This window comes from Caretta caretta, chromosome 5 (assembly GCF_965140235.1).
Source record: "Caretta caretta isolate rCarCar2 chromosome 5, rCarCar1.hap1, whole genome shotgun sequence".
Classification (NCBI taxonomy): Eukaryota; Metazoa; Chordata; order Testudines; family Cheloniidae; genus Caretta; species Caretta caretta.
This window is the reverse complement of record NC_134210.1, coordinates 525,138-537,672: the sequence shown is the minus strand read 5'-3', so window position 1 is coordinate 537,672 and position 12,535 is coordinate 525,138. Positions and strand designations below refer to the sequence as shown.

The 12,535-nt window shown below is 59.3% G+C and overlaps 1 protein-coding gene across 3 annotated transcripts in view; it reads left to right on the top strand.

Annotated features, from left to right (window-relative positions):
• TLN1 (talin 1) overlaps positions 1–12,535 on the top strand; it is a 139,418-nt gene that overhangs the window by 77,236 nt on the left and 49,647 nt on the right. For all 3 annotated transcript variants that reach the window (XM_048834676.2, XM_048834678.2, XM_048834677.2), the window contains exons 9-20: positions 683–787; positions 1,079–1,234; positions 1,781–1,882; positions 2,631–2,707; positions 3,681–3,861; positions 4,902–5,015; positions 5,623–5,731; positions 6,236–6,444; positions 6,546–6,644; positions 9,601–9,768; positions 10,436–10,730; positions 11,203–11,369. In XM_048834676.2, the coding sequence (XP_048690633.1) occupies positions 683–787; positions 1,079–1,234; positions 1,781–1,882; positions 2,631–2,707; positions 3,681–3,861; positions 4,902–5,015; positions 5,623–5,731; positions 6,236–6,444; positions 6,546–6,644; positions 9,601–9,768; positions 10,436–10,730; positions 11,203–11,369 (1,782 nt within the window). The remainder of the gene's footprint in view (positions 1–682; positions 788–1,078; positions 1,235–1,780; positions 1,883–2,630; positions 2,708–3,680; positions 3,862–4,901; positions 5,016–5,622; positions 5,732–6,235; positions 6,445–6,545; positions 6,645–9,600; positions 9,769–10,435; positions 10,731–11,202; positions 11,370–12,535) is intronic.

Below are 12,535 nucleotides of genomic sequence, written 5' to 3'. Positions count from 1 at the left end.
AGTCCCATTAAGCTGTTCGAGTTTGGCTTCTACCTCAAATATGGTAAAGTCTACCTCCATATCCTCATTCCCATTTGTCATGCTAATTTGTCTAGGTCCCTCTGTATCCTATCCCTACCCTCCAGGGTGTCTACCTCTCCTCCCAGTTTAGTGTCATCTGCAAACTTGCTGAGGGTGCAATCCACACCATCCTCCAGATCATTAATGAAGATATTGAACAAAACCGGCCCCAGGACCGACCCTTGGGGCACTCCACTTGATACCGGCTGCCAACTAGACATTGAGCCATTGATCACTACCTGTTGAGCCCGACAATCTAGCCAGCTTTCTACCCACCTTATAGCTCCTGGGAGAGCCCATAACGGGGGGAGGGGCGGGGGCACGCCTGCCGGGAGGGGCAGGGGATACACCGGCTGCGGGAGACGCTGGGTAGTGGTTCAGGCTGGCGAGCACAGCTGCTGTGAAGGGAGGTTCATGGAGGGCTGGCGGAAGGCAGGGTGGGAGAGAGCAGGACGAGGGCCGGGTGGGGGCCGATGGCTGGGAGAAGTGGTGGATAGGAGGCGGGAGGGCCCCAGTGGCTGGGAGGGCCGTGACAGGGTGGCCGGGGCAGAGGGGGGACAGGAAGGGATGGGGCATGCTGTGGGGAGCCATGGCATTGGGGTGATCGGCTCTGCTCTCTCAGGCTCACAAGAACTGCGGCAACATGAGCGAGATTGAGGCCAAAGTTCGCTACGTGAAACTCGCCCGCTCCCTGAAAACCTACGGAGTCTCCTTCTTCCTGGTCAAGGTGAGCCAGCGGCTCCCCATGTGCCCCGGGCCTCCTGTCCCTGCCACCCCTCCAGCTATTGGGGTCCATGCGACCCCTCCCCAACACCCCTCCCCACACCTGCCTTCAGGGCTCCCTTCCTCTCGCCTCTTCTCACGTATTCTCTCCTTCCTTCATCACTGGGGCATCATCCAGCGGAGTGGGGCCCGTGGGCTGTGCCCTCAGTAATGGGACATTGCCCTGCTGGTGGAGCTGGGCCCTGCTGGTGGCTTTGCTTTGGGCAGCTGTAACCCTTCCCTGTCCTGGTGCTAGGAGAAGATGAAGGGAAAGAACAAGCTGGTGCCGCGGCTGCTGGGGATCACCAAAGAGTGTGTGATGCGTGTGGACGAAAAAACCAAGGAGGTGATTCAGGAGTGGAACCTCACCAACATCAAACGCTGGGCTGCCTCGCCCAAGAGCTTCACCCTGGTAAAGACCTGTCCCCCAGCACCCTCCAGCCTGCCCCCCATTGCCTTCAGCCTGTCCCTCCCAGACCACATCTGCCTCTGGGGCTGGGGTGCCTCGCCCAAGAGCATCACCCTGGTAAGGGCCTGTCCCACAGCACCCTCCAGCCTGCTCCTCCCAGACCACATCTGCCTCTGGGGCTGGGGTGCCTCTCCCAAGAGCATCACCCTGGTAAGGGCCTGTCCCACAGTGTCCTGCCCCACTGACTCTCCTGTTCCAGCACTGCCTCCTCCCTGACCGCACCAGCCTCCAGTGCTGGGGAGCGTCTGCCAAGAGCTTCCCCTGGGTAAGGCCTGGACTCTTGCCCCTCTCCAACACCTCTGGCCAAGCACACCTCTGGCCAAGCCATGCCTCCCACACCTCTCCTTGCCTTCTGGGTTCCCTCCCCCTCAGGCACATGGGTTCACTGTGGGGCAGAGCAGTACCTTTGGCATGGAGCTGAGGTGCAAGCCAAGCTGAGCAGGGCAGCAGGTGCCTGCTCCGGTGCTGCCCAGTGCCCTGTCGCTGTAGGATTTCGGAGATTACCAGGATGGGTACTACTCAGTGCAGACGACAGAAGGGGAGCAGATCGCCCAGCTTATCGCCGGCTATATTGACATCATCCTGAAAAAGGTGAGGCTGCAGGGGGGGTGCTCTGGGGGGTGAGGCTGGGCGGGAGAGGGGTGCGCGGGGGGGGTGTATGCGGGGGGCGAGACTGGGCGGGAGAGGGGTGCGCGGGGGGTGAGCGCTCCGGGGGGCGAGGCTGGGCGGGAGAGGAGTGCTCGGGGGGTGAGCGCTCCGGGGGGTGAGGCTGGGTGGGAGAGGGGTGCGCGGGGGGGTGAGCGCTCCGGGGGGCGAGGCTGGGCGGGAGGGGGGGGGTGAGCGCTCCGGGGGGCGAGGGGTGAGCGTGGCAAGCAGGGGGCAGTCCTGCCATGAGAATGGGGGCAGCTGTATAGGCTGTGCTGAACTCCCAGGGAAAGGCTCCTGTTCTGCTGGGCTGGAAGGAGTCACGCTGCTGCAAGGAGCAGAGGGCAGGTGGGAGGGGGCTGAGGCCAGCCCAGCCGTGGGGTCTCATGGAGGTGCACGGTTTAGTGCTCAGGAGTCAGGAATAGCAGAGTTGTTGATGCTCCCGCCTCCTGTAGCTGCTGCATGGGATCAAGCAGGGAGAGCAGCAGCGTCCCCTCCCCCTCGCCCTCCTGCAGTCACAGGGGGATCCCACTATCTGCAAAATCTCCTGGCCCCTCCTCAACCAGCCCCCAGCAGGGCTCGGAAGCCATGCTGGGCCTGTCCCAAGGCCGGGTCTCTGCACCCTCCTCTGTGGGACTCCCCCGGGGTTGATGCTGACTAATGGACTCTGTCTCTCTCTCTCTGTGTCCCCCAGAAAAAGAGCAAAGATCACTTCGGGCTGGAGGGAGATGAAGAGTCCACCATGCTGGAAGATTCTGTCTCTCCAAAGAAGTATGGCTCTGGGCAACAGGCGGGGAGGGCTCTGGGGAAGGAGAGCTCAGTCCCTCGGGTTGGCTGCAGGGTTGTGCATGAAGCATGCAGAGCACAAAACCTACAGATGTGTCGGCTGTTCTACAGTGAGTGTGAGCGGGGCTCTCCCGGCCAAACTCACCGTGCTGCATGTGAGGGCTGCCAGCTCCTTGAACAGTGGGAGCGGGGCAGGAGAACCCCCCCCCCACAGCATTGCGATTACTGGCTTGTCAGCCTGACACTGAACCTGGGCAAGGTAATGGAGCAGCCGATACAGGACTCGAGTACTAAAGGAGAGTCATAGCTTCTGTCTGACTAACTCGACATCTTGTTTCAATGAGATTTCGAGCCTGGATGGCAAAGGTGAGTGTTGATGAGATGTACTTAGACTCTCCGAGATGTGTTGCTCATGTCCGTTCCATGACCCGCCCTCCTGCCCCTCTGTCAGTCGCCGGTAAGAAGGAACTGAGAGGGTGTAGGGCTGACAGCGTCTGATATGCCGACGCATGAGCGTGGCACTCCGGGGGTGGGGGGACGCCACAGCCTGCCCTACGCTAAGGCAAAAATCTCAGGTGGCCGCGCACACCTAGAATGCCATGGGCATGAGCAACACATCTCGAAGAACAGTTACGGAGCCGCTTTTGTACTAGTGGGCTCTTCAGCCTAGCAGAGGATGGTGGAACTCAGTCCAGTGGCTGGGAGTTGAAGCTAGACACATTCAGAGTGTAAATGTTTGATGGAAGGTCGTTCGCTGTTGGAGCCATCAACGAAGGGTCACGCTGGGCTCTCCATCCCTGACAATACTGAAAGCAATCAGATGTGTTTCTGAAAGGCCTGCTCTCGCTCAGGGTCGGTTTCTGGCCTGTGCTGTGCAGAGGGTGAGACCTACCAAGCACCATGGCCCTTTCGGGCCCTGTGAGCTGAGCTGTAGCCGGTGCTGCTGATTCTCTTGCAGGTCGACTGTTCTGCAGCAGCAGTTTAACCGTGTAGGCAAGGTGGAGCACGGCTCCGTAGCCCTGCCAGCCATCATGCGCTCAGGGGCCGGCGGGCCAGAGAACTTCCAGGTTGGCACAATGCCACAGGCGCAGCAGCAGGTCACCAGTGGCCAGATGCACCGAGGGCACATGCCCCCCCTGGTAAGAATTGCTTCTGCCACAGACAGCTGTCTCTGCCCGTCTTTAGCTGATCGTGGGGAATGTGTTGGGATGGGCCATTCTCCCTTGGGCTGGGTGTCCGTCACACCAAGTTAATTGGCACGCTGCCCTTGGGCGTTCTCACAGACATCCCCGTGTAGACCCCTTTTCCATCTCTCTCTGCGCTGCACCATTCCCTCCAAACCGCTCTTGGATCCCCCCTGTCCACGGTCACTTGGGTCCTCCTTTCAGCCTGAGCTCCCTGCAGCTGGGCACCTCTTCCAGCTCAGCATTGCCAGCAGCTTGTCGGCACCCGTGGCATCTGGCCCTGCCCAGGCTGGTGGCCCCTGCAGCGGTGTGTGTGGCAAGGGGCTTTTCCTTGACCTGGCTCAGCAGCCTTACCCCACTTGTGCTCCGTGTGGGGCAGCAATCTCTGCCCTAGAAGCTGGATGTGCCCCCCTCCCACTCCAGCAGGGGCCCTGCTTGGCTGGTGCTGTGTTCATGGAGGGCGGGTGGGGGAGGCATGACACAGACTTGCTGACACCGGCCTCGTGCATCTCCTTTGGCCCAAGATGTGGCTAGCCCTGAGCTGCCTGTGTTCCCAAATGTCGCCCTTGGCGTGGGTGTCACACACAGCTCCAGATCTTTCCTTGTTCGGTCTGTCCAGGTAGGGGCCCCGGCTCCGGGCTTTGCCCAGGGCTTGACGAGAGGTGCTGGCCTTGTCTGGGAAGGCCTCATCGGGCTCCCAGCTGGACCCCAGGGCAACCTGTAGGCACCTTGCACTGGTCAGCTCAGCAGGGGGCTCTGGGCAGGCCGTGTTCCCTCCCCGTCACTGTGGAGTGGCTGTCATGCCACGCATTGGACGCAATGCTGGCTGTGTCCTCTGTGCAGAAACACCTGCCCAAAGCCTCAGCATGGGCAGCCGCTTTCCTGTCCCTCTGCATGGGTCAGCACAGCACCCACAGAGTGCTGAGCAGGGCAGGGACCGAGCGGGCGCTCAGCCCCTGCAGTGCCCTGAGCCCAGTTCCCCTCGTGTGTTGCAGACCTCAGCCCAGCAGGCCCTGACGGGCACCATCAACTCCAGCATGCAGGCCGTGCACGCGGCACAGGCCACCCTGGATGACTTTGAGACGCTGCCACCCCTTGGGCAGGACGCTGTGAGTGTTCGAATACCCAAGCCCTTCCCAAGCCCGGCGGGGGGCAGGGTATGGAGTTGCTGGGGAGGACCTTGTTCTGTGAGGTTGCCTGTCCCCAGGGATGAGGGGGCCAGGTCTCTGGGAGTGACTTCTGCCCTGAGGAGGTCTGTCCCATGAGGGGCAGGTCTAGGGGACCCAGATCCCAAACGTAAGAATGGCCCTTCTGGGTCAGACCAAGGGTCCATCTAGCCCAGTCTCCTGTCTCCTGACAGTGACCAAAGCCAGGTGCCCCAGAGGGAATGCACAGAACAGGGAATCATCAAGTGATCCATCCCCTGTCGCCCATTCCCAGCTTCTGGCAATCGGAGGCGAGGGACACCATCCCTGTCCATCCTGGCTAATAGCGACTGAGGGACCGATCCTCCATGAACTTATCTAGTTCTCTTTTGAGCTCAGGGAGGGGCTGAGGAGGCACCAGTTGCCCCGGGGGTGGGTCCCCTCCCCCTCTTACAGCTGCCCTGGGGGTGGTGTGTGTTGTGTGTGTCGTACCCCTCCCCCCCCCCCCCCAGCCCACCTTCAGAGGTAGGGCTGAGGGGTCCCTGGGCTGACTCTGCTCTCGCTTTTTCAGGCTTCCAAAGCCTGGCGCAAGAACAAGATGGACGAGTCGAAGCACGAGATCCATTCACAGGTGGACGCCATCACTGCCGGCACTGCCTCCGTGGTGAACCTGACTGCAGGTGTGTCTTGGGGCTGGGCTGCAAGGGATCCCTGCCCCTGCCTAGTGCTTGGACCTCTGCGTCTGGTGTGACCCAAGATTGGACCCTGGGGTAGAGACTGTCTGCCCCTTCCCCCAGCAAGGCCCGTGCCCCGGACCCTGCCCCCACGCAGCAGAAATCCTAGCCACGCTGCCACCTGCTGCCAGTGCTCTGCCCCGTGCCCCTCTTGGGTCCCGAGGAGCTTGGCTCCCACGGCCTCGCCCCTGCTCTGAGTTGCTGCTTTCTCTCTGAATGTGAGTGTATCACACAGTTCCCATGGGGGCGCTGGCCTCCCAGCCCAGTGCACCACATGCCAGCTGCATGTCAGGCCTGGGCTGTGCCCCCTTGGCTCCAGGATGGGCAGGGGAGTCGGGCCAGGCAGTCGCTGAGCTGGGGCAGGGTGGGTGCTCCCCTGTCTCCTTGGGCTGTGGGGGCTACTTGCTGCCCATGCTGCTCCCACTTAACTCCTGCCTCCGCCCTGCGCAGGGGACCCGGCCGACACAGATTACACGGCCGTGGGCTGTGCCGTCACCACCATCTCCTCCAACCTGACCGAGATGTCCAAGGGCGTGAAGCTGCTGGCCGCGCTCATGGAAGACGAAGGTGGGAATGGGCGACAGCTCCTGCAGGCTGCCAAGAACCTGGCAAGTGCCGTCTCAGACCTGCTGAAAACTGCGCAGCCAGCCAGTGCCGAGGTGAGTGTGGGGCAGGGGAGGGAAGGGGAAAAGAGGAACAGAGGGGAGCAGCGGGGTGGGGCTCCGAGGGCTGACCATGTGTTTGCCCTGGTTCCCTGCAGCCGCGACAGAACCTGCTGCAAGCGGCCGGCACCGTGGGCCAGACAAGCGGGGAGCTGCTGCAGCAGATTGGAGAGAGCGACACTGATCCTCGGTTCCAGGTGAGTGCAGCCCTGGCCAGGGGAGGGGCGGGGTGGATGGACACTAATGGGAGCAGGTCCTTTTCCCAGGATTGTCCTGCGGGTCCCTTCTCCCAGCATGGAGGCCGGGGCAGGCGGCGTGGGTTGCCCCAGCCTGGGACCTGTGGACGACGGCTGTGCCAGGTACACAGAGGGCAGGGCCACTCCTGCCCCCAGCTGGAGCCTCCACAGAGTAACGCTTCTTCTCTTGTGGATTCCCGTGCAGATCCCAGAGAGCCGCCGCGCTCGGACCCTGCCCACCTCAGAGCCAAAGACGGTAAAGGGTGGGGAGCGCAGGGGCTCCCAGCCTTCCTCTCGGGAACACAATCAGCTGGGTTCTTTGGGAAGGGAACTTGCCAAAATCTGCTTTTCCTGTAACTGAATCTTGGAAGTCCATGCACTCAGGTCACTCTGCTCCAGTGACAACTCACAGCTCTTTCCCGCACCCCCAAATCCCTAGCACTGGCCCCCCAGTCACCTCTGCTCCAGTGGATGTATTGTTTCTTGACTTTAGCAAAGCTTTTGACACGGTCTCCCACAGTATTCTTGTCAGCAAGTTAAGGAAGTATGGGCTGGATGAATGCACTACAAGGTGGGTAGAAAGCTGGCTAGATTGTCGGGCTCAACGGGTAGTGATCAATGGCTCCATGTCTAGTTGGCAGCCGGTATCAAGTGGAGTGCCCCAAGGGTCGGTCCTGGGGCCGGTTTTGTTCAATATCTTCATAAATGATCTGGAGGATGGTGTGGATTGCACTCTCAGCAAATTTGCGGATGATACTAAACTGGGAGGAGTGGTAGATACGCTGGAGGGGAGGGATAGGATACAGAAGGACCTAGACAAATTGGAGGACTGGGCCAAAAGAAATCTGATGAGGTTCAATAAGGATAAGTGCAGGGTCCTGCACTTAGGACGGAAGAATCCAATGCACAGCTACAGACTAGGGACCGAATGGCTAGGCAGCAGTTCTGCGGAAAAGGACCTAGGGGTGACAGTGGACGAGAAGCTGGATATGAGTCAGCAGTGTGCCCTTGTTGCCAAGAAGGCCAATGGCATTTTGGGATGTATAAGTAGGGGCATAGCGAGCAGATCGAGGGACGTGATCGTTCCCCTCTATTCGACATTGGTGAGGCCTCATCTGGAGTACTGTGTCCAGTTTTGGGCCCCACACTTCAAGAAGGATGTGGAAAAATTGGAGAGAGTCCAGCGAAGGGCAACAAAAATGATTAGGGGTCTGGAACACATGAGTTATGAGGAGAGGCTGAGGGAGCTGGGATTGTTTAGCCTGCAGAAGAGAAGAATGAGGGGGAATTTGATAGCTGCTTTCAACTACCTGAAAGGGGGTTCCAAAGAGGATGGCTCTAGACTGTTCTCAATGGTATCAGATGACAGAACGAGGAGTAATGGTCTCAAGCTGCAGTGGGGGAGGTTTAGATTGGATATTAGGAAAAACTTTTTCACTAAGAGGGTGGTGAAACACTGGAATGCGTTACCTAGGGAGGTGGTAGAATCTCCTTCCTTAGAGGTTTTTAAGGTCAGGCTTGACAAAGCCCTGGCTGGGATGATTTAACTGGGAATTGGTCCTGCTTCGAGCAGGGGGTTGGACTAGATGACCTTCTGGGGTCCCTTCCAACCCTTATATTCTATGATTCTATGACTACTCACAGCTCTTTCCCGCACCCCCAAATCCATAGCACTGTCGTCCCCCAGTCCTCCGTCCGTCCCCCGCCCAGTCCCCTCTGCTCCTGTGGACCCGCCCCTTCCCCCAGCACTGGCTGTTCTGGGCCAGCAGGGCCCTCCTGCCTGGGCTCAAGCTGGCATTGGGGCCGCACAGATGCCTAGTGCTCTCGTGGGCACCCGGCCAGTGGGGCTTGGGGAGATGGAGCTGAGAGGTGCTCGGAGCAAGGAGCGGGCTGCAGGAGTCCATGAAGGGAAGGTTAGAGAGAGGCAGCCAGCAGGGAACAAGGGGCTGAGAGTGATGGGACTGGTCTGTCTCAGCCGCTCGCAGGACTTACCATTCTAGGCCCTGAGGCTCTTGTCTGCGCTGCAGGCCGAGGGGCTGGGTCAGGCACAGTGACTGGCATGTAGCCGTTCAGACACGCACCAAGGGGAGCTGCGCAGTCCGAGCCCCAGCCTGACCTCCATCTGCCAGGCTCTGCCACTCAGCAGCCAGACCCGAGTGTATCCACTTCCTGCCTCCCGCATTCTCCTGTCGGGGTCGCTTCTGCTGCAGACAGTTAATCTGGGTGTGACTGGGACTGGGAACTAATGAGCTTGGTGCATGTCTTCTGGCTTGTGATTGTGGCTGGAACTGGTGATGGGTCGGGGGAAAGCAGCCTCTGGCTGCAGCAGATTGAGGAGCAAGGGAGGTAAGGCCTACCGGGGCTGGAGCTGTCTGTAGCAGGGGCTCTGGGTGAGGGAGCTGGACTGCCAGGGCAGGGTGTGGTTTGGCCGGCCATGTGTGCAAGGCCAGGGCCTCGTGGCCTGTGCCTGCAGGCTGCCATGTGCCGCATGTGGAGCGCTGTGTGGGGGTTGTGGAGTTGTTGATTGCTGCGTGTGCTGCCTGGTGTTGCCTGCAGTGTGTTGTGTCGGTGGTTGTCTGTTGTGTGCTGTCAGAGCCGTGGGTCTGCTGAGGGGCAGGCGGTTGCCTGGAGTGTGGCTGGTGGTGATGTTACCCGAGGTGTGCCCATCGGGTGGTGACACTTGCTCGCGCCTGCCGCATGTGCCGTGCCTCAGTACTGGCCGCAGCCCGCAGTGGGCAGTGCCCACTGTTGCCCGCAGGTGTTGCTGACTCAGATCCCTCCCTGGGGCTGGTTAGATGAGAAGGTCCTACGAACTCCTGTTTCCCTGTTGAATATTTCACGAGGTTCTGGGTGGGCCCGCCAGCTGGCCTGCAGCTCCATGCCCCGGGGCCTGCACTGATCCTCTGCCTCCCCACAGGACATGCTCATGCAACTGGCTAAGGCCGTGGCCAGCGCAGCCGCTGCGCTGGTCCTGAAAGCCAAGAATGTGGCCCAGAAGACAGAGGACTCGGCGCTGCAGACCCAGGTGATCGCGGCTGCAACGCAGTGCGCCCTCTCCACCTCCCAGCTGGTGGCCTGCACCAAGGTAAGAGCTGGCTCAGAAGCCAGGTGGCTTAACCCTTGCCTGCCCGCACACCTCCCCTGCTCTGTGCCCAGCACCCTCGGGTCAGCGCTGCAGAGCTGGCATAGTGCGAAAGGCGAGAGCTCCACGCTCTGCAGAGCTGCTCAGAAAGCCCAGCTGGGCAGCCCCGGGGAGCTACTCCCAGGGCCAGTTCTCAGTGTCCGCCAGCTGCTCGCTCTAATTTGGTTGGGCCCTGGGTACCTCCCAGCCCCTTCTGCTGCCCCGCGTTCATGGGAGGGAGTGGGACCTGGGGCTGATGCACCGAGCTGCTGCTCTGTCTCCTGGCCCTGGGTTTGCAGGGCTGGCAGAGCTCCCTGCCCCGTGGCCTTTGTTGTGTCCGTTACTGTCCCTGTACCCCAAGCCCTTACACACTGAATGAACCCCCCGGGGGGGATTAACCCTCTCTGTGCTGCATTGTGTGCGGGGAGCATTAACCCTCTCTGCGCTGCAGTGCCAGTGAGGGGAGGGGCAGCATTAACCCTCTGCAGTGCGGGGCGGGGGAGCATTAACCTTCTCTGCGCTGCAGGGCCGGACCCAGGGGGCAGTATTAACTCTGTGTGTGCCGCACTGCTGGCGGACGTAGGCCCGGGGTCAGTAACAGGGCGCTGGTGGTCTCTCCCTTCTCCTGCAGGTGGTGGCTCCCACCATCAGCTCCCCTGTGTGCCAGGAGCAGCTGATTGAGGCTGGCAAGCTGGTGGCGAAGTCAGCAGAAGGCTGTGTGGAGGCCTCCCAGGCAGCCACCGACGACGACCAGCTGCTGAAGCAGGTGGGGGTGGCAGCCACAGCAGTGACACAGGCCCTGAACGACCTGCTGCAGCACATCAAGCGGCATGCCACCGGCGGGCAGCCCATCGGGCGCTACGACCAGGCCACCGACACCATCCTCAACGTCACCGAGAACATCTTCAGCTCCATGGGCGACGCAGGTGAGGGGCCGGGGAGGCCATCACAGGGTAACCGCATCTTTGAGGGTGGTGGCCCACTGTGGCTGTGCGTAGGGGGCTGACCTAGAGCCTGCTCCACGCTGTGACCTCACAAGGTGAAGGGTCCGTCTCTGCCGGGCCTGCACTGACCTTGCCATGGCCTAGGAGGGGGTGCAGGCCAGCACCAGCAGGGACATGAAGAGCTCCCAGTGAGGGTGCGGGCGGGGGGTGCCAGCTGGCCCTGCTGCGGGGCATGCAGGGGGCAGCACCGACTGACCCCGCCACAGTCCCAGGGGTGCGGGTGTGGGGTGCCAGCTGACAGTGCTGCAAGGGGTGCAGGGGGCGGTGCTGACTGACCCTGCCATGGTCCAGGACGGGATGGAGGGCGCCGGCTGACCCCTCTGCAGCTCCGTGTGGTGTGCAAGTGTGGGATGCCCAGGGCTTACTGACAGGCAGCTCTTCCTTTGGTCCCCAGGGGAAATGGTGCGCCAGGCTCGTATTCTGGCTCAGGCAACCTCCGACCTCGTAAATGCCATCAAAGCGGACGCTGAGGGGGAGACGGACCTGGAGAACTCACGCAAGCTGCTAAGCGCCGCCAAGATGCTGGCCGATGCCACAGCCAAGATGGTGGAGGCAGCGAAGGTCTGCAGCACTCTGGGCGGAGCTGGCGGGGAGGCAGGATTAGAATTTCCTTTGGAAATCCAGTGCGGCTCCTGGCCTGTGCAGGGCAGACAGCCCTGACCTGGTGCCAGGAGTAGCGGAGAGTAGCTGCGGCTCTAAGGCTGAGGGCAAGCATGGCGCGGCCTGGGGAGGGCAGGGCAGGGCCTGTGAGGCATTCAGCATATAGGGCAGAGAGACAAGTACCCCAGGACCTGCTCTGTGCAGATCTGCAGGCCTGAGTGCCCCCGTAATGTCTGTAGTTAGTAATTTAAAAGTAAACTAAACTGAATGTTTCAAGGTTTGAGCTTTTGGGGCTGTTACAGACAATTACATTGGGGGGGCGGCTGTGAGTGACAGTGAGTGATAAAGTTAAAAGCTATTTTCCATTAAGTAGTTAGGTAAGCAGGCAGGCCTTATAAGGTAACCTTATACTTACATTTTAAGATGAAATGATGTGTTTAGGGGCAGTTAGCCCCTAAATGAGGAGAATGGGGTGAATTTTTTTAACATTGCTTTGATGGCAGATGGATGTATGTGCCTAATCTAAAATTACATATAATTAATTATAACTTACTTTAATTCATTACCATTAAATTTACTTTTTACTTTATTTGTTTTTGCTAATATAATTACATTTTATACTTTTTATTGACTATTTAACATTAAGCATTATTTTAATTTAATTTGCATAAGTACCGTATTAATAACTATAATATACAGAGCATTTTTTAAAACTTTAAAACACTTGTAAAGACCAGTTTGAACCGAAACATGTTTGAACTTATTCTTAACTTGCCTTTAAATTGTCGCACTTCACTTTACTTCTATTGTATTAAGCCTCACTTGATGACTGTCAAGGGTATTTTTAAGAAATAGATTTTTGGGCGTACTTACATATCAGTATTTCGTATAAACATATACAGGTATTCTCTTTGTAGGCTGCACCATGGAGGGGATTCCAAAGCTGTAAAACAGCAGCCCCCTTGTTACCCCCAGGCAGGGGCTGATTCCTGTTTCTCAGTCCTTGAGGTTCTCTTTGCCGGTTCCGTGCATCTCAATAGGGCTGTTGACTCTGAAACCTAATGCTGGCATTTGAATAGCGGTGCTGATACTACTTTCACTACTGACCACTTTAGGAGAAGCATCAT